The sequence below is a fragment of the Dermacentor silvarum genome, chromosome 1, assembly GCF_013339745.2.
Source record: "Dermacentor silvarum isolate Dsil-2018 chromosome 1, BIME_Dsil_1.4, whole genome shotgun sequence".
NCBI classification, from domain to species: Eukaryota; Metazoa; Arthropoda; class Arachnida; order Ixodida; family Ixodidae; genus Dermacentor; species Dermacentor silvarum.
In genome coordinates, this window is record NC_051154.1 from 293,955,474 (window position 1) to 293,977,531 (window position 22,058).

Here is a 22,058-nt window from a genome sequence, read left to right on the forward strand (position 1 = left end):
TTGTCAGTCTGCAAGAAAGGAAGGTCTGCAAATGATATTGTCCTGTTCGGCAACGCTGGGGACGAATTACAATGAATGATTGAGGACGTTAACCGAGAAAGTGTAAGAGTGGGTGGGGTTGGAGGCAAAGATAATGTCCAATAGCCTGGCAAGGTAACAAGAATTGAGGATCGCCAGCCAGCCTCTAGAGACTGCAAAATGAGTACGTTTATCTAGGTCAATTACTCAGAGAGGACCCTGATCATGAGAAGGAAATTCACAAAAGAATAAAACTGGGTTGGAGTGCATACTGCAAGCAATGCCAAATCCTGACTGGCAGCTTACCACTGTCGTTGAAAAGAAAATGTTGCGATCATTGCATTCTACCGGTGCTAACCTATGAGGCTGAAACTTGAAGGTTAACAAAGGAGCTCGAGAACAAGTTAAGGACCGCACAAAGAGCGATGGAACGGAAAAAAATGTTAGGCGTAACGTTAAGAGACGGGAAGAGAGCGGTTGGATCAGAGAAACAAACAGGCATAGCAGATATGCTAGTCGACATTGAGAGAAAGAAAAGGAGCTGGGCATGTAATGTAATGCGTAGGTATAAAGATAACCTATGGAGTATTAGAGTTACAAAATGGGTGCCAAGAGAAGGGACGCGCAGTCGAGGACGACAGAGAATAGGTGGGGTGATGAAATGAGGAAATTTGCAGGTGAGAATTGGTGTCAGCTAGCGCAAGACAGGAGTAATTGGAGATCGCAGGGAGAGGCCTTCGTCCTGCAGTGGACATAAAAATAAGCTGCTGCTTGCTGCTGCTGCTGCGTACCACTAAGGTACAGTGAGCGAGAGCTATTCGTTTCCCGTTTTGACCGATAGGGACTCTGAACATAAAGAAGTGATGGATGCCTATAGCAACGCAATTTCCCAAATTTACCATTGTGCCACTTGGAGAAGTGCACGACAGAGTGGTGGTGACTACGGTGACACACGTTGAATTGCGTCGCTGGTTCCCAATATCATGATTCGGCTATGTCAAATCACCCGGTGCGGTGCTCGAATGCGACGGGGCTGCGAGTCTGTGACTGTGCCCTGGTCAGATATAGCACTCCGTCGCCATGACAGGCAGCGCGCGATCAAGTATGATTACATGTTCATGCTTATAAGAATAGCTTACGTTTTACACGTTCATACCTGTGTTTAGGCAAATAAAAACTGCTGTCGTCAATTCAGATCGCGGAAAGATCGACATGTAGCCCAAGATCCTTGCAACGCGCCGCATACATCCTGTGGCTGAATTGTGTATGTGTGTGTGTGTGTGTGTGTTTGGCAAGGCTATACTATATTAAAGAGCGATATTCCTAAGATAAGTCTTATCGTTCACGCTTTTTCTTTTTTCTTTTTTCTCGACATAGACCTATGTACAAGACCCGGCCGTTGTCCGATGATGCACTTGGCCGCCGAGCTCAAGTCCATTGCTGCAACCTGGGGGTAAAAGAGAAAAGACAAATTAAAACACTTCAAGAAATCAGTTTTTTTTTGTATGTTATAGACATGCGAGGAAACCGTGTGATTAAATTTCAAGTTTGCATAATGTGTCGACATAATGGCCAGTTTTTTTTTTTTTTTTTTTTTTTTGCCCGTGCGCCGTATATTGTTCGGTATACTTACCTTTTTTCGATTAGAACTGAATTTGAGAAAACACTATTTCAATGTTAATCTAAATTTTATCTGAAAACGCTGAACGTATACATCAGCGCTGTTCAGCCGATCGCCTCCTTGTCTTGTTCTGAATCGCAAGGTATACACTGCTGGTATACACTGAATCGCAAGGTATACACATTTCGCCCCCGCATTTCGATGGGGGCGAAATGCGAAAACACCCGTGTACTTAGATTTAGGTGCACGTTAAATAACCCCAGGTGGTCCAAATTTCCGGAGTCCCCACTACGGCGTGCCTCATAATCAGATCGCGGTTTTGGCATGTAAAACCCCATAATTCAATTTTTTTTAACGCTCGGAAAAACACTTTTATGTAGCACGTATTGAGCAACAGAAAGCTGTAGCGGGAGTTTTAAAGCGATGCTTTATATGGCTAGGCGAAATCGTATATCTGGCTAGGCGAAATCACCTGTGTACAGGAAACTATCATCATCAGCATTGGCTCGTTGGCGCCTCTCGGTTTGCGCTCGCGTGCTCGGCACGTGCCTCTGCTCCCGCGTTCGTCGTCTGCTTCCACAGTTGGCTGCGTTGCCGCTAATCATTCCAGCGTAGAATTTCACTTCTTTTCTGTCGTCGTGATGGGGTGGCCGCGTTTACGGGGGTATGAGCCATTCATTGTCTCACCGTGACGGACAGATTTAATTTTGAAGCAATTTAATTTCGAAGAATCGCAAGCGGCAGTGGCGGGCGAATGCTGCTGACCACGCCGCCGAGCAAACTCGAGACATTGAACGCAAGCGACAACGGCGGACTGCGGGCATACCACCAGTGACGTTCTCTCCGTCGCAGCCGAACGTGTGTGTAATCTGATAATTGAGAAATACTTTAATGAACCCTCGGGATTAACCCAGTGATAAACACCGGGGCCGCATGCTTCAGCTTCGCTGGTTAACCATCTTCGCGGAGTGGAAGGGCTGACAAATTTTTTTCATGTTGCTCTACAATTTTCTGATTGACACTTTCCATCTAACTATAACATTTGAGAAGTTGATTAATTGTAATTGTGTAATTCGGCGGAATGTAAAAAATAATCTGAGTATCTCTAAGCGATGACAAACAACATTACCTTGGTTCTGTCCAGGAGACGTATTCTGAAACGATCCACTTCGGCGATACTATCGCCTTGGCCACGCCTCCGCCAACAGCGCGCGCTGATTGGCTGTTTTAGCAAAATTGGATGAGCTGATTGGCTGGTTGAGCACGACGTCATTCAATTTGACTCAACCAGCCAATCAGCGCGCGCCTCGCGGCGATATTGTCGCCGAGGCGATACTATCACCGAAGTGAATCGTTTCAGAATACGTGTACAGCTACGTGGCATTTGCATATTTTTAAACCTTCGTGCATGATAGTTGGGACACCCTGTATGTGCAGCGCCGAGAAGCGCGACCCCACAATCACTGCGCTTCGCCCGTCAGAGAAATGGCAGTGCGCACAATATTGATTAAAATGATTGGGTTTAATACCATCTCGAAACTGCATATTTCAGCAGGCTATGAGAGACGCCGTACTTCGGGTTAATTCCTATCACGAAGGGTACACTTAAACGTGCACCTGGCAATCTAAGCACACGAGCACTTTTATTGTTTCAGTCTGCTCCATTCGGAATGCAACCGCAGCGTCCGGAAATCGAACCCGGGACCTCGTGCTCTGCAGCAGAACGCCACAGCCAGTGTACTACTGCAGCGGGTCAGTGCGGATGATAGTGAAATGAAAAGTGACTCGCGGTTGGTTAAAAATAGCACGATTGCAGAACCAAGAAGTCGCACCAGACAATGGTTTCCATATACCGTACTCCAGATATTTGCGGCCACAGCGATAAATTGTCCTGCCAAAAATGATGCGCCAGAAAAGAACGCTCCATAAGATAAGAACACTCCATAAGAAGAACGCTCCTTGCGTGCAGTAATTGCATGGCGCCCCCGAATCTGCTTTTTTTCTTTCTTCATAGCTCCTACATTTCGTTCGAAATCCGCTATGTTATTTTAAAACTTTTGCAGGCATAAACTGCGGCGGTGCGGTGCCTACACATACACAAAATTATCGGCTGATTTGTTTCATCAGTAATGGTCATTTAGTAGCTGCTTCATAAGTTGAGAACAACGTATTTTCGAAACGCGGCCTGGAAACAGTGTATTGTTTGTTTTGTGGTGACATGACATACAGGCATTTTATCGGTAATTTCTCTCTGCTTGAACATGCAGACTACGCCTGAATTCGTTGGTGGCCCCATCATGCAAACCTGTCGTGCCGATAGTACCTGTTCCGCCGCTTCTTCATGGGGTCGCAAAGGTTACACGCACTCTTTTTAATGCCGTTTGCCCGGATCACATTCAATACCGCAATGCGTTAGCCTACATTGCGTCAAACAGCGAGCTGGACGAGTTTAAATAAAATCGTAACGGCCGCATACGTTCTATATTACTTAGGCGCTGTTCATTTGAGTACAATGGTTGGTGACAAGTCCATTGAGAAGTTACTTTTGCATTTCAATGACCCAGCGCTGGAAAGGACACCGCTCGCACCAAATGGAAGGGGGGCTTTGTTCTATATTACGACGTCTAAATGTGATCATCATTTATCTGCGAAAACGCCCCCGTCAAGCAGCCTGATAAATGGGCCAGCTACGCGAGGTATACACGATAAAAGCGGGGTGCACTGAAACGTGCTTTAACTTGAGCTTAAGGGTGAAATAGCATCGATTTGGTGATGCGATACGCAGCTTCATTGAGAAAGCTTTGTTTGTGGAAAGTGTTGTCTACGTTAGAATTTGGGCACTATGTTTATTGGGCTTTTTATTTTTTATTTTTTATTTTTTTTTATTTTTTTTACTGGCGATAGTCTATTGAAAGCAAGTATCGCTGCGATAAAGATATGTACGTAAGAACTCTGTCTACGACCAGCTATAGCCTCGAATCAGTCCGAACAGCTTGATTTACGATATAGAGGACACGGGGCACTAGCTGTCACCAAAGCACCGTAACAGAGTCCGCCGACTCGTCTTGTCGCTGCACAGTATATAAACCTGGCAGTGCAAGAAAATACGCTGCAAACACCGCAGCCTATTTCAATACAAGCCGTAAGACCTGCCCTTGCTCCGCTATATACAGGGTCTCATTTTACTAAAAAAACGCTCTGCTATACTACGCAAAACCTGTTGGCACTGACAGTTTATGCGCTTTGGCGGACGCAATCTTCCCGATAAATTAGAGTCATCGAGCACATAATTAATAAATACTTCTTAATTTTGTTGCCATCACGAATGTGGTATGTATATTGGAAACGTAAGGACCATCATGTTTGAAAGCACCTTCACTTTGATTCTCCTGGAGCGCTTCTGTTCCGATATCGTCTGCCGATCGTCTGCGGTTCGCCACTCGGCTGGATTTCGGTAGAGTGCAGGATACCGCTGACCATTGGATAGACGAGAAGCACTACAGACAGCTGTGAAGCGGCAACGGCGCATATATACAGAATGAACTCCAAGATTATAGTGAGTTCTTCGCGGACTATTGCCTGCAGAAATGGTACTGCAGGCATGCTATTCGGGTCACTGGGGCAGGAAAGAAAGGCTGCAGGAGCCATGGCTTCAAGTTCTCGCCGTACTATCCGCGACAGGTCGTCAGATGATGATGGTCGCTGGCTTCCTAGCCTGTCGTCACTACAGGATGTCGCAGCTGTGTTAGGCAGACGTGCGAACGGCGTTGCAATGCGGCGGCTCTTGGCCTGCTCAAAGCGTTGACACTCTTTTATTATGTCCTGTACTGTATCACTATTTTCTCACATGAGCAGGTTGAAAGCATGGTCAGCGAACCCCTTCAGTACATGACCAACCTTGCCTGACTCGGCCATATCGCTGTCGGCCTTACGGCACAGAGCCAGCACGTCCTGGATGTAAGAGACGTATCATTCGGTGGACGTTCGGACGCGGGTCGCTAGTTCTTTCTTTTCGGCGCTCCTCCGCCCGGCAGGGCGGTCGAACAAGTCCCTCAGCTTCTGCTTGCACGTGTGCCAGTCGTTAAGCTCTTCCTCGTGCTTATCGTACCACACCTTCGCTGTGCCTTGTAGGTAGAACACCAAGTTAGCCAACATAATCACCGGATACCATTTGTTGTGGGCACTTACACGCTCATACGTGGCGATCCAGTCTTCCATTTCGAGGCGGTCGGTGCCGTGGAACGTTTCTGGGTCACGCGTATGAGCCAGGACAACCGTCGGCGTTGATGTGGGCCGCGCCATTTCGGGGCCTGTTTCGCCCGTCATGTTGTCCAGTACGAGGTGACGACCACTGCGGAGCTCCGTTGTCTCTCGTGGGTACCCCGCATATCCACTAATTTGCTACGTTGCGTAAGTCAAATATCAAGACGTATTTACACTATTACGAACAACGATATACGAACGGCAACGATATACGAACAAGATGGCTGTCGAGACCGATTACCCCTCGACACGTCAAATTGTCGTCTTCTGAGTTTGGCGCCACTCTGTGTTATATATGTAAGTCATCATCTAATTTTGACCCGCTGTCAGCTTATTTCGCATTCAGGGGCGTGGATCTCGACACAAGGTCAAGCCTAACAATTATACGCTGCTGCGCGGCACGTGAGAGGGAAAGGAAGTAATGTCAGTGGTTGTTTGTTTTCGCCATCACAAGAGCCGCAAGTTTTCGCAAGAGCCTATAGTCGTTGACAGGTTCGCCTGCAGTTTGCAAACGATGTGCCACACGCAGTATGAGCTACGTCACAATGGTGTCCTGACGTTGTTTCGAGATCCACGGCCCTGAATTCGAAATCAACAGCGTGTGAAATTCATCTCGAAACAGAAGCGCTTCAGGAGAATCAAACAAAGTGAAGGTGCCTTCAAATATGATGGTCCTAACGTTTCAAATGTAAACATACACCATAATCGTGATAGCAAAAAAAAATAAAGATGTTTTGTTATTATGTATTCGGAGATTCTAGTTTGTTGCAAAAATTGGGTCCGCCAACGCGCATAAACCACCTATGCAAGCAGGTTTTGCGCAGCATAGCAGTGTTTTCATAAGAATTACCCTTAGTTTAACTTTCTCTAATGCCGCAACTTCGTTTAAACGCACAGATCAAAGTGATCCAACTTTGCACTCTCCTAAGAGCGCATAATCAACGCAAATGGTGACAAAATACGCATATGCCCAGCATCGTTCATGCTTCACGATTCCAGGCCCGAAAGCACGGTCGACTAACGGCGCCATGCTCTCTTGACTACTGCGCAACAGTCACGATTTTCGCTGCCCAAGAAATGTTTTGCGCCGAATTGACGAACGCCTACAAATGTTTTCTTTAGTGAGAGGATGAAACAAATGAAACATGCACTCGCAGGACATGTATTTTCAGCCTTGTATGCCTTAAAATTCGCAGGCACTGCCATAATTATTTCACCGCACCACGCAGTCAAGCGCTGGAAACCACAAATGAGCAACTGTTCTTAGAACTGTTTCACAGTATTTCAGGAAGTCACAGAAAAAAAAAATGGCGACAAAAAAGAATTTTAAAGCCCATAGTTAGTGAGAATTGGAGTGAGCTGTTTGCAGCCATTTTCGTTTTTTTTTAACGGCCGCATCAACCGAGATATGGCGCCTTACTTTGGAAACAGGGTAAACTATACGATGCAGGGCGACAATCTCGCGTGGTTTGAATGCCACACAATTTTTCGCTGGCTTCGGGAAAAGTGTCCACACATGTGGACATTGGTAGGGGACTTTTCGCTCAGGAATACTCGCCTTTAGAACTGTCCACGAATGTTGGTAGCGGAGAAGTTAAGACAAAGCATGCCAGTAGGAGTGACTGTATCTAGGGCTTACAGTGTGCCTGTTTTCAAGGGAACAGTTTGTCAAAACGAGGGGGGAGTTTGGACACTCCAAATCACAGTTCGGGCCACTGCCCTAGCTGCTGAGACTTGTATACTGCAACTCGATTTTTGGCATTAGCCTCTGATTGTATATGTATGAACTTTCGGTATCGAATGATCACACTATACCGCGCTGAGCGTAAGCCGTTTGTTGTGGCGACAGACAAGCTCCCTATCGTCATCGCAACCCCTCCCCCCCCCCTCCCCCCTGCCCGCCCGCCAACTTCCCTTGCAAAAAAGGAGGGGTCGTCAAGGCTGACAACCCAAAGACAAATTCCGAGAAAAAACCAATCTTAAAGAAAAAAAAATGTTTCGGAGGCAAATGCAGCGAGCGGAAGCGGAAGCAGCGAGAAACAATAAGGCTGGTAGTCCCAGTAGAACAACCGAAAAACCCAGTAATGCGCTCCGGGGGGAAAGAGGGAGAGCATGGGGCGAAGACCACCCCATGCTCTCCCTCTTTCCCCCCGGAGCGCATTACTGGGTTTTTCGGTTGTTCTACTGGGACTACCAGCCTTATTGTTTCTCGCTGCTTCCGCTTCCGCTCGCTGCATTTGCCTCCGAAACATTTTTTTTTCTTTAAGATTGGTTTTTTCTCGGAATTTGTCTTTGGGTTGTCAGCCTTGACGACCCCTCCTTTTTTTTTTACATTTCTGATTGGTTTAATGCCCGTTATACCTTTCGGTGGTGCGGGCTTTCCCCCACTTTCTTTTTGATTCTTTTTTTTCTGCGGGGGCCAAACTAAGCCAACTTCCCGTATAAGAAACACTGCTCTGTAAAGAGGACGTGCGATGGCTTGCACATACCTTCTTAGTCGAGCAGCTTGATAAGCAGCAATATAAGCTTCAGGCGGCCGATGGGTGCGAACTGCCCGTCCACGTTGAACTCTGTCGCTTGATTGGCCAGCGCCGGCACTCTCGGAAAGTTGCGCTCGAAGGCCTCGAGCTCGAGCCTCGCTTCGTCCTGGTTCCGCGGGAACGCCACCGCGATGGTGTCGGTGGTGGGGCCGAAGCCCTCGCCCAGGCTGTGCATGAACGGGTCCAGCCGGCTGCTCTGCATCGCGTTGAAGATGGCCACCGAGGTCACCTGCAACACGAGTCAGGGACACCGCCGGGGCTCTTCAGCGTGCCGCCCACGACGCCGCCCTCCTTTTAATTTTAAGCCGATTTCTCAACTTCTCAGGACCTGTTTGCCAGTGGAGAGGATACGGAGAACAAAAGACGTGACAGACAGCTAGGCGCATAGGAGCGCCTGGATTTGTTGGCGCAAGTGCTCACCATGCTCAGCCAATAGGCGACACCGCCTGATGGCGCGAGTGATGACGTCACAGCAGAGTACAGGCAACGCTTGCTCTGTTTCACGATATTTCATGTCACTACAACCAAAATTTAAAAATTGGAGTGATACATCTTAGACGAATTAGGACAGCAGCATATTGTTCGTAGTCGTTCTGAATTACTCAAACTGTTTTGAACTGCGATTAGTTGAAAATTACGTTTCATTATGCAAAACATTTATTCGTATTAGGACATAAATCGAATTTGAACAGTTGGGGAGCGTGTTCAAAAACACATAATAATGTTTTTCCATGACGTCTTCATTTACGTGTTTTTTTACCGCGTCTGAAGAAAGCCCGCGGAATATTTAAAAAACAATGTCACTGGGCCCCTGCGCGTATAGACTGCAGTGCTCTGAATCGTGTTTCGAAATAACCAAGCCCACATGGGAATTGCAAGGAAGGCGATCGCTCACGCCGCCCAGGAGATGTATTCTCGGACGGTCTCTGGGTGGTATCACTTTCATCATCATCAGCAGCAGCATATATTTATGTGCACTGCAGGACGAAGGCCTCTCCCTGCGATTACCAATTACCCCTGTCTTGCGCTGGCTGATTCCAACTTGCGCCGGCCAATTACCTAACTTCATAACCCCTCCTAGTTTTCTGCCGTCCGCGACTGCGCTTCCCTTCTCTTGGTATCCATTCTGTAACTCAAATGGTCCCCCGGTTATTCATCCTACGCATTACATGGCCTGCCCAGCTCCATCGTTTTTTCTTAATGTCAGCTAGAATATCGTCTATCCCAGTTTGCTCTCTGATCCACACCGCTCTCTTCCTGTCTCTTAACATTAGGCCTAACATTTTTCGTTCCATCGCTCTTTGTGTGGTCCTTAACCCTTTCTCGAGCTTCTTTGTTAACCTCCAAGTTTATACCACACATGTTAGCATCGGTAGAATGCAATGATTGTACACTTTTCAACGACAGTGGTAAGCTCCCAGTCAGGATTTGGAAATGCCTGCCGTATGCACTCCCAAGCCAATTTTATTATTCTGTAAATTTCTTTCTCGTGATCAGGGTTCCCTGTGAATAACTGACCTAGATAAACGTACTCCTTTACAGACTCTAGACGCTGACTGGCGATCCTGAATTCTTGTTCCCCTGCTAGACTATTGAACAATATGTTTGTCTTCTGCATATTAATCTTCAACCCCACTCTTACACTTTCTCGGTTAATGAGGTCCTCAATCATTTGCTGTAATTCGTCCCCATTGTTGCTGAATAGGACAATGTCATCTGCAAACCGAAAGTTGCCGAGATATTCGCCGTTGATCCTCACTCCTAAGCCTTCCCAGTCTAAGAACTTGAATACTTCTTCTAAGCATGCAGTGAATAGGATTGGAGAGATTGTGTTTCCTTGCCTGACCCCTTTCTTGATAGGTAACTTTCTACTTTTCTTGTGGAGATCGAACCAAGGTTGCTGTGCAATCCTTGTAGAGGCATATTCACATATGCCTCCTGTACTCCTTGATTACGCAATGTCACTATGACTGCTGGCATCTCTACTAAATCAAATGCCTCTTCATAATCTATGAAAGCCAGATAGAGAGGTTGATTGTACTCCGCAGATTTCTCTATTACCTGATTGATTACATGGATATGATCCATCGTAGAATATCCCTTCCTGAAGCCAGCCTGTTCTCTTGGTTGGCTGAAGTCAACTGTTGCCCTGATTCTATTGAAAATTATCTTGAATATTTTCTGAAAGCAAGCTAATGGTCTGTAATCCTTCATTTCTTTAACGTCTCCATTCTTATGGATTAGTATAATGTTGGTGTTCTTCCAGCTTTCTGGTATACTTGAAGTCGTGAGGCATTGCGCATAAAGAGCCACGAGTTTTTCAAGCATATCTCCACCGTCTTTGATTAAATCGACTGTTATTCCATCATCTCCAGCAGCTTTTCCCCCTGGTCATGTTTTTCAAGGCTCTTCTAACTTCATCGCTAGTTATAGGAGCCTCTGTATCCTGTTCATCACTACCCCGAAAGAAAGTAGCTTGGCTGCTCTGGTGACTGTACAGGTCAGTATAGAATTCATCCGCTGCTTTTGCTATGTCATCGAAATTGCTGATAATATTAATTTACCTGCTTATCTTTTAGCGCATACATTTTGCCTTGTCCTATGCCAAGTTTTCTTCTCAGTGATTTCATGCTGCGTCCACATTTTACTGCTTCCTCAATCTTTTCCACGTTATAATTTCGGATATCCTTTACTTTCTTCTCGTTGATCAGTTTCGACAGTTCAGCGAATTCTATCTATCTCTCGAGTTTGACACTTTCAAGTTTTGCGGTTTCTTTATTAGGTCCTGTATTACTTGGGAGAGGTTACCGACTGGTTGCCTTGGTGCCTTACCTCCGACTTCAATTGCTGCTTCTGAGGTATCACTTTGAGTGCGCGCTTATTGGCTGGTTGAGCAAAACTGGACGGATGACCTGATTGGCCTGTTGAGCATTACGTCAAGCGAAGGCGATAGTATCGTCGAAAGTGATCGTTCGAAAATACGTCTTCGGAGTACGTCCTCACCATCGTCGTGAAGATCGGAATCCGCCACGGTCCTAAGCGATAGGCCGCCGCTGAACACGAATGCAAGCACACTCGCCGGCTTTTGACGGGCGTGTTTCTCTTGAAACACGATTGAGAGCGCTGCAATCTCGATATGCAAGCACGCTGACGTCACATAATTTTGTGGTACTTTGCGCGCTTCATTAACAGAGAGAGAGAGAAAAAAAAAGGGGGGGGGGGTCACGTAAAAGATAACGTCATGGAAACAACTTCAACAGGTGTTTCTGAGCATGTTTTACAGCTTGTACAGTCCGACTTATGACTTAAACAATTATTTAAAATTCGCACAATTAAACGTAACTAATTAGCTAACGAATCTCACTTCAAAACGTAGCCTGAATAGCTCGAGACGACTATGAACAATATGCTTTTGGTCTCATTCGTCTAAAATTTACCACTGTATTTCTAGAGTTTGGTTCTAGTTACGGTGAAAGACACGTATATGTAAAACGAGAACAGTGGTTGATTCAAAGAGTGTAATTGCTACACCACAAGATAACGAGCATACAGTAAAGCACATCAGTACTGAGGAATCCCGCAAGGTGGTCGAAATTTCCCGAAAAAGAAAAATTTTAATTGATTGTAGTGCGAAGCTGCACATTCAGGAAATTTCCACCCTCGAGGGTGGATTAGATTTGGAAACATTCTTATTGCACCGTTTTTCTATAAACTTCCAAATGGGTGCATGCTCTAGCATAGCACCCTTAATGCACCCTTTCAATAATTTCAGGCTGCTAGAAGGGGTGCTTTGTACGAAACATACACCTTGCAGAAATTAAGAGCGCTTGGGCAGTTCAACATTTCAAGCAAGTAAAAAAGCCATATTGTGTCGTTGAGTGAAATTAGGGCGGAAAGAAACGATGTGGACAAAACAGATGCTTTGTCCTGCCCACCATGTTGAACCGAAACTTTTCTTTCGTTCCATTTTTTGTTTCGGTTCACCGAAAATGGTTCAGTTCCGGTTCAGCTCCAGAGGGAAAAACTCCAGCGTTTGGCGATCTAAAATGGCAGTTCGGAGCGCTGACAGACTTGAAGCCGATAAGGATATATTTTCGTGCCAAGCGTTGGTAGAATGGTAGCAGTGTATACCGGTTGCAAAACCGAGAGCTCGAATGGCTCCCAAGAGTTGAGGTATTGTTAAGCGTATGCGAATGGGCTTGCGGATCCCGTTCATAGTGGCTGGTGCCTTGAAAGTGTTTTTTTTTCCTGGGCTTGTGTTTTTTCACATCGGTTAATGATGAAAAAAATAGGTGGCTGAAAGGTAAAACCTGCGAACTGCCCCTCTGCGGACCGGAGTTTCTAATCAACGCGGAATACGACGCATTCATTAAGGCCTCGCTAGGTTGATCTCGTTGTGCGCAGCATCGCCGAGCTGGGAGAGAGTGAAAACAGAGCATAGGAGTTGCGGAAAGAGAAAGAAAGAGCGACAGACGGATAGCGAGAGAAAGAAAGAAAACAAATGAACTTTCTTGGCGAGGCGGGATCCGAACTCGGGTACCCACTAGTCCGAGGGGGAGCGTCATAACCACTGCGCTATACACCCACGCTTGCAGAATATGCATTTATGGGAACCATATTCCAATATTGTACCCTTCGATTGTAGCACAACTTTCTATGGGCGAGAGAAAGAAAATGAGAGCAAGAAAGCGAGAGAGAGAAAGAAAGACACAGAGATATAAAGAAAGAGAGAAAGAAGGAGAGAGCAAGAAAGAGAAAAAAAGATAAAAACAATATAAACTTTCTTGGCGAGGCAAGATTTGAACCCGGATGCTGACGATCCGAAGGCAAGCGTCATACCCACTACGCTACACAACGATCCGAAGGCAAGCGTCATACCCACTACGCTACACACCCACGCTATTCACCGGCGGACATCAGAACGACTAGGAGTGAGCTCACAATAGCTATCACTATATATATGAAAAGGCGGCCATACTTTAGAGGATAAAAAAATTCGCAGTTTCGCCCGAAAGGCGAAGCATCGATTGCGATAGCAAATTAGTAGAGAGCTTTATACGAAGCAAGGATAGTAGTTTAATGGACCGTATAACGTTGTAAATATTTGCTTACTGACTAAATAGACAAACAAGCACGGCGCCACGCGCACAGAGGTAAACATGAACATGGTGTTTTCACAGCCCACCAGCAGCGGGCTAATTGACCTTCGCACTGTCTCTCGTCTCGCTTCAACAGCGAACTAAACGTCGAAAGCACAGCGCACACGAAGCTACCGGCGCTCGGCGCATGCACTTCGTCCCCATCGCAGATCGTTTAAAGATAAGGCCCGCGCGGGCGCGCACTTCGCCAACATCGCAGATCACTTTCAAGATACGGCGCCCGCGCGGCCGCGCTGTGAGCAGCAGCCGACGGGGTAGAATGCCGACCCACCCTCGTACACTTTCATGCGCACACATAGCCTACGGCACGCGGCGACGATTTTATCGCCGTTGAACTTTATACGGAACCTCACGGTGACCGCGACGCTAACGGCAGAAATGCGCTTGGAGTGTCCATATAATTGCTATCGCAATAAAACACGAGACAAAACATCTGCGGCAATTACTGACCAGCTAACCAAGCAACAATTACAAAATGGTCCAAGGGCACTGTTCCTTAGTAATGGAAGGCTTTTTCGTATACACGTGGCACATTTCACCTTTATGACCCTGCCGGTGGCCTCTTCCGTGAAGCGGGAGTTGGCGACGTCCGCCTCCAGGGTGCCTTCGGTGACATGCAGCGCCTGGAACATGAGCACGCCGGGCAGCACGTTATGGAAGACGGCGCCGCTGCCTCTGCCCGTCGATGGAATTCGGGGGCGTGGCCATACGACAGGCAACGCCGCCGGCTGCGATCCATCGGCGGGGGCGTCTGCCACGGCGGGTGCGTCTGCCACGGCGGCGTCGTCTGCCACGGCGGGGGCGTCTGCCACGGCGGGGTCTGCCACGGCGGGGGCGTCTGTCACGGCGGGGGCAGCCGCATCATCATCAACCGGAACAGCTGGCGGTGTTGGTGGTGGTGGCTCGGCCTCGGAACGACGTTCCGGCGCCTCAACCGGAACAGCGGGCGGTGTTGGTGGTGGTGGCTCGGCCTCCGAACGAAGTTCCGGCGCCTGGCTCGGCCCAGACTGCGACGACGGGCTGTGCCGATTGTACAGGAAGAAGAATTGCACCCAGGGAATCTCGCACAAGTTTCGCGGGCGACAGCATGCACCCTCGACACCCTTCTCCTTCTCGTCGACAAGCAGGTGTATTTCGGCAGTTGCAAACCAACGCTTTCACTACTACCCTCATTTCTAATCGTACCTCCACGCACCTCCTCCTCCCTCCCTCCCTCGCTGCTGCGAGCGAGGCTCTGGACTAAGGACCCGCAACATCCTATTCGCCACTCTAAGTAAGCGCTCGCTACCTAGCAGACGCGCCGAGAGACAGCCGATCCAGGTTCAGGCCTGAAGAGAAAGAGGCTCCCCTATCACGGCATACGATAATGCCAGTTCTCAAATCGACGTGATGCGCCCGCGCACAAGCCCGAAAATTAGAAGAAAAAAAAAACGAACGTCGAACGACTTGTTCACGCGATAGCGTTAAGGGCCACGTATCGAAGAAAATCCGGTGTCGGCGTCGGTGTCGGGGGCGTTGTCCGGCTAAGAAAATAATCCCGAACCACGCAGGACCTCCGCGTGGCGCAGAGGCACTGGCAAACTAATCGAATTTCTCAAAGTAAAATGCGTCAGAAAAATCGTAATGTACGAGGTAACCACAACCTACAGACGCTTAGCGTCGGATTGTAATTTGAATATACGGGAAAACGTAATTATATTACGCGGAAACAAACACAAGCCCCTTTTCCAGCATTTCTACCCTCTCGTTACAGCGGCGCGCCGCAGTTTCCTTCTTGCAAAAATACCATCCAGATGGCGCTCGCCTCCTCGTTAACTTACAACAGCATTATGGCAACCGCACGCGGAGGCGAAATTGGAGAAAAAAATTAAGCCAGTTTCACGCTTTTTGAAATTTGATGAAACAGCAGAGCTCAGCAAGCGTGGGTGTATATAGCGCCTTATAAAAAGCCGCTCCTATTCCATCTGGCCCAGGCGTCTTGGCCATTCCGAGTTAATCGATTGCACTCTCCATCTCTTTCAACGAAATAGGCTCTTCAATTGTATCAGTGACGCCTTGCTCTAACTTCGTCATAAGTGCGAGGAATTCACCGTCAAATCCTTCATCCACCCTTGCTTTCCGCCCCAGTAGTTCATGGTAATACTCTACAAAAGCCTGTTGAATTAAAACAGCGTCGCTGGTGACCTCGTTCCCATGTCTTATCTGCAAACCTGCCACGCGGTAGCGCCCTATACCGTAGACGCCAATTATCATTATCTGATCAAAAGGTGTTCCGTCATCAAGCGCAGGATTTTTTTTTCTTCTTGTCGTGGACCGCTCACGACTCACGAACTGGCGTTCAAAACAGCACATTTAATTTCGTTTTATTGCGATAGCAATTATATGGACACTCGAAGCGCATTTTTACCGTTGCCGACGCCGTCTTCGTCCCGTGATGTTCCGTATAAAGTCTAACGGCGATAAAATCGTCGCTGCGCGCCGTGCGTTGTGTGTGTGAGTGAAAGCGTGCGAGGCTGAGCCGGCAACCGCAGCTTAATCTCGCGCACGTGAGAGAGGAAGGAGGCCGGAAGGATGCCGGAAGGGCACGGTCTTCGTTCACGCGCGAGGCACGGGGAGGAGGCGACGGATACGGGAGGGGGGTAGGGTGCGTTCTGCTTCCGCGGCTGCTGCTCACGGAGCTATCTTGAAAGCGATCTGCGACGCGGCCGATGAGTGTGCGCCCGCGGGAGCCACATCTTCAAAGCGATCTGCGATGGGCGAAAGTGCTTTCGCCGAGTGCCGTAGCTTCGTGTGCGCTGCGCTTTCGAAGTTCGCGTTAAAGCGAGAGCGAGCGCGAAGGTCAATTTGCTCGCTGCCGCTGGCGCGCTTTCTCACTTCAGCGTTTTGAAGAGCTGCCGCGGTCATCAAGCCAGATGTGTTCATGTTAACCTGTGCTCATGAAACATGAAACGGTGTAACAACATGAAACGGCATTAGTAAGCGAATACGGCCGATAAAACTACTATCTTTACTTCGTATAGCTGTCTACTGATTTGCTATCGCAATCGATGCTTCGCCTGTCGGGCGAAACTGCGTCTTTTTGTTTTTTGTTGCGTATCTCTTTTCATCTGAGATCGAAGATTTCGTTGTTGTTCGGCCGCCCAGCAATCTTTCAGTGCGTGCACGTACAACGGCTCTGCACCGTGTGTAATCATGCAAGCATACGGCGAAAAGCGTCTTCTCCCGTCTTTTAGGATAACACATGTTATACTTATCCCCAAAACAGACGATCCTGTTAAACAACTGTCGGTATAATCGTATCGCCCCAGTCAGTCTGGCGAACGTTGATTACGCAATTTTTACTAAAGTTTTAGCGAGAAGATTACAAGGAGTGATGAAAGAAATCGTGGGACCGCCTCAGACGTGCGGGATTCAAGGCAGACCAATTTTCGCAAACATTCATGTAGCCAGAAGTGTCTTAGAGTGTTGCGACGCATGGAGAGAGCGAGTCGCCGTGATACAACTAGATTTAGAGAAGGCCTTTGTTCGAGTGGTACATGAAATTCTGTTCAAAATTTTAGACCATGTTAATGTCGGCTCAGTAGTATTAAAAGTAGTTAAGATGGCATATGCAGTGTTTCACGAGTCTCGCCGTAAATAAGCGCGTGGCAACACCGTTTCAAATGCTGACACCAGTGCGGCAAGGATGTCCGCTGTCTCCATTGCTGTTCGCTGTATGTATACTTAGAACCCTTTTGTTTAAAGTTTGTTCAGAGTGAGCTAGTGAGGGGGTTTAGGTTAAGGGCGAGTGAAATTAAAGTATTAGTGTACGTAGACGACGTAACTGTTTTCTGTAGAGGCAGGGAGGGCGTCACCGAAACTGTGAACATTGTGAACAAATTTTGTCGGATGTCCGGAAGCGCTGTTGATTGGGGCAAACGCTTGGCTTTTTGGCATGGGAGCTGGGAAACCAAACCACCTTTGTTTCAAAATATGCAGTGGACAGAGACGCCAGTAAAATACGTAGGCGCACCACTGGATCAGTGCAAAGATGCTACATGAGCACTGGAATGGAGAAACTGATAGAGTGCGAGAGAAAACGTTTAGCTGGGGTGGACCTGAACTATCAATGTTCGCTCGGTCAACGGTGTGCAATTTGTTTATTGTTTCGAAAATTTGGTACGTGCGTCAAGCTTTCTGCATGAAGAGAGTCAATGTGCAGAAGCTGCACAGAGTTTTCGCAGTCTTTGTTTGGGGCTCTACGGGGGAGCGAACAAGCCGGACCAATTTGTTTCGCTCTGTGAGAGAGGGAGGTCTGAGACTAGCCCATTTGTTCCTTCGACAGGTGGTGTCTAGGTTCCTTTTATTGCGATAGCAATTATATGGACACTTCAAGCGAATTTTTGCCGTCATCGTCGCCGTCGCCGTGAGGTCCCGTATAAAGTCGAAGGGCGATGAACTCGTCGCCACGCGCCGTATGTGCGAGTGAAAGCGCGCGGGAGACGTGCGCTATCACGGAGAGCGAATGCACGGCGGAGAGCAAACGCGACTTCCGTCGCGCGAAAGGCCGTGGGGGTATGGGAGGGAGGGAGGGGGCGACGCTGTGCAGCGGCACCAAATGCGTATCTTGCAACCGGGCGCAAGGGGAACTGGCCACTCAATCTCGCACGCGAAAGGAGGAAAGCGGGAAGGCAGCGTGGAAGGGAGGGGGGGGCAGCTTCTACTCTGCCAACATCTACGCTTGTACTTTGCGCCGGTGCGGACTCCCCACGGCTCTGACCGATCTCCCCACGGCTCTCCCCACGATCTCCCCACGGCTCTGACCTTTGTATGCACTGTGCATTCGCCGCTCAGTTTCCGTTGAAGCGATAGACCGCACGAACCTTCGCTCGCTGCGGCGGCTACGCTTGCTGCCAGCGTTTTGACAGTGGTTGTCTGCGGTCATCGAGTGTGATCTATTCATGCTTGCTTGTGCGCGCTGACACCACGCTTGTTAATTCAATTAGTAAGCGAATGTGTCCAAGTTTATGCAGCCGATAAAACTACTATCCCTACTCCGAATAGCTCTCTACTAATTTGCTATCGCAAATGATGCTTCGCCTTTCGAGCGAAACTGTGACATTTTTTTCTCCGCGATGAAAGGGATCCCTTTTTGCGAACTGTGGTACAAATAAGGCTAAGTAGAGTTCTACCTGATTCTGTTGTGTTGATGTATGATGCAAGATGCCCAAGTGTTCGCGGTTTCTTACGTGAGGTTGTTTCAGCTTTCCAGCTTTTGAAAGCTCGTTTTTCCTTGGAGTACTTGTCTGGAGTTAACAGAAGGAAGCACCCGGCCGCCGCGGTGGCTCAGGCGTTGCACTGCTGAGCACGAGGTCGCGGGATCAAATCCCGGCCGTGGCGGGCGCAAATAGAGGCGAAATGCCAAAACGTCCGTGTGCTTGCATTGTAGTGCACGTTAAAGAACCCCAGGCGTCAAAATTAATCCGGAGCCTTCCACTACGGCGTGCCTCATAATCAGAACTGGTGCTGGCACGTAAAACCCCAGAAAGAAGAACAGAAGAAAGCTGTACAAAGATCTGTGTGATGTGACCAGTACCTTTGTACTGGTCCGTATACGATGCTGATCCAGGAGGTGATGGTTTGAAAAGAGTAAAAAAGATGCCCCCCAATTCGTTCCTCCAGCAAAAACTTTCTTTTTCCAGCTTCACAGCAATACCTAAGTTGTCAGTTAAGCCCTGGCTTGAAGAAAACGGCATTTTTTTGTTGTTGTTGTTCCGTGGTCTGTTGATTGTCTTTTGTGCAAAAAGCCTGAGACCATTGAATGTATCTTCCTCGAATACTGGGATGCCATATTCCTGTGGGATATCATACAACGAACCTTAAAAAAGCACCTCCTGTTGTCCCGTCAAGGCATCCGGTTTTTACATGTCCCAAATTTTGGAAGCATAACCCTGGATATGATCATGGTACTGGGCCTGCACAGTCTATGGAAAGTGCGTATGGCAGTCCGAAATGCCGACATAGATGCTTGCGCTGCGAGGCAGTAGTTTATTGAGAGCATCTTATATGTTAGAGATGTACTCAAAAGTCAAAGTGACCCCCCGAGTGGTACAGTATACGATGGATGAACTTGCTAACTTGAGGCGTTTCTAATGAGCGCTCCACCCAATGTCGGTGGGTGTTTTCTTTAAACATTTCATGTGCAGTGTTCTTTCTTATTTTTTTTTTGCCAAGCAGGCAATAAAGAAAAAAAAGTGGGTGTATAGCGTAGTGAGTGTGAGGCTGGCCTTCGGACCACGAGTACCCGGTTTCAAACCCCGCCTCACCAAGAAAGTCTATATTGTTCTTTCTCTCTCTCTGTCTGTCTTCTTTCTCTCTCTGTCTCTCTCCTTCTCTATCTGTCTGTATCCTTTCTCTCTTTTTCTCTATTTCTGTGTCTCTCTTTCTCTCTCTATCTCGCTCTCATTTTCTCTTTCTCTCGCCCATAGCAAGTTTTGTTACAATCGTCGGCACAATGCAACCACATAATTCCCATAAAGGCATGTTCTGCAAGCGTGGGTGTATAGCGCAGTTTAATAAAGAAAAAAAATAGCGCAATGGTTATTACTAAAGCCCCTCAATGTAAAAGTAGCGACACGCTTTGAAGAATGCCGCCTCCTCCTCGCACGCCCTGTCCGAGGCCGACGCCGCGTCGGTAATGGCCTAATGGCATCACGTGGGCCGTCGCGCCGCCGGGCGCTGGTAGCGTTTGTTCACGATCGCGCTCCATCGCCATTTTCGCCTGAGAAGCGCCGAAAAGTTGGTACTTTAATCTATGCGTCTACCGACAGGCGAGGAGAACATGTTGGCGCTGTCGCTCTTTCGTGTTGTTTTGGTTTGCGAACGCCTTGAACTAAGTTTTGCGGAAAGTGCGACATCGTGTCACGGAATTTTCCATCACCATGACCTGCTGCGCTTTCGCATGCCAAAATAGTTTCAGCAAAGGCAAGAAGCTTAATCGTTTTGTACGCCAACAGACTTGAGTTCGCGGGCACGCGAAGCTGCGTGTGAAAACGGGATTACGAAACTTTTACGATTCAGCTCAATCATTTTGACAGTTGAGGCTCGAGCATGAAAACTCATCTTAGGAAAGCAACTCTGCCTTTTGTGGTTACTTCCTATAGCTTGCTTTAGAGCGAATAGCATTGTTTGCCTCTTTTGTTCTTGTTCGTCGTTGGCGGCCGCCAGGTGGATTTCCGATACAAAGGCGCCGATGAAAAGCGTGCGTGCTCTCCCGAAACCGAGTTACGGGGTGCGTTCGTCGCCGAACGACAGCATCATAGGTCTTTGAGACGTACGTGCTAATTCGCGTGAGCTTTAAAGTGTGTGAAGGTTACGATGCGGCGCCGGAGCACTCGCAAAGAAAACATGCGGTCGCCCGCTCATTCACTGGCTGGTTTAGAGGATTCCCACAACCTGGCCGCTGGTTATGGCGGCGAAGGCTTATGAAAGGCTTTCAACGCGAAATTCACAACTCTGTGGCATGGCAGCGGCCATCCAAAGGCGTAACAACGGGAGTGACACGATATTTAACTGGCGAAGTCTGTTCCCGAAATATGTAGGGCCCGATAAACCCTCCGTATATATATATATATATATATATATATATATATATAACCCTCTGTATAGAAATCCTATGCTATACACGAAGTTACTCGGAGCTAGAACGCGAACGCTTTAAGCGCACCGCATTGCTATGCGTGCATTCACTCTGCGAAAGGTCGTCTGCTACGCTCAAGCGGTGTAGGCGGCGCCACGGTCGAAGAAGGAGCGCGCAAGAGAGGAGAAACGAGGAGGAGGGAAGGTGGAGGAGGAGAGTGTCGCTACTTTACGAAGTTAAAGGGGTTTAGTTGTTACGCTCGCCTTCGGACCGTGGGTAGCCGGGTTCGAATCCCGCCTCGCCAAGAAAGTTCGTTCTCTTTCCTCTCTAGGCACCTCCTCTCTCGCCACTTTCCGACCACCTGTGGCTGGCGCTGATCAACGCTCGGCACGGCTCAACCTTGGCCTTAACAGCTCCGCTGTTAAAAGAAAGCTGCAGCTGCCGGGAAGCCTGATAAGCAGCCAGGGATCTTTGAATGCATGCTATTGCGTTCCACTCTTAAAGGCGAAGCTTAAGCGTTCTCCAATTTTTGTTTAGCATGTAAGCTATGTAAAGAACTATCCTTTGTGACTGGAGTACTATGCCATTGTCGCATGCCAGCCTCCGCCAAACTACAGATATATTACGCTCTTTTCAATTCACACCTAAACTACTGTGCATTGGTCTGGTGTACGACAACTGAAGCCAAAATAACAGACTTTTGATATTACAGAAAAATATTATTCGTCACATCGGAAACCTGGAACCTTTGTCTACGACTAGAGGTGTATATAAATTGTTTAATATTGTCAGAGTAGATCACCTTTACACATACCTTTATTATATGTGATGCAATTTTC

The 22,058-nt window shown here is 47.9% G+C and overlaps 1 protein-coding gene across 1 annotated transcript in view; it reads right to left on the reverse strand.

The window, feature by feature from the left end:
* Positions 1-1,108: 1,108 nt before the first annotated feature.
* The window catches only part of LOC119437226 (reticulon-4), a 28,167-nt gene continuing 7,217 nt past the window's right edge, over positions 1,109-22,058 (reverse strand). The window contains exons 4-6 of the mRNA XM_049661010.1: positions 14,141-14,621; positions 8,392-8,671; positions 1,109-1,465 (exon numbers count right to left, since the gene is read on the reverse strand). Of these exons, the coding sequence (XP_049516967.1) occupies positions 8,396-8,671; positions 14,141-14,621 (757 nt within the window). The 3' untranslated portion in view covers positions 1,109-1,465; positions 8,392-8,395. The remainder of the gene's footprint in view (positions 1,466-8,391; positions 8,672-14,140; positions 14,622-22,058) is intronic.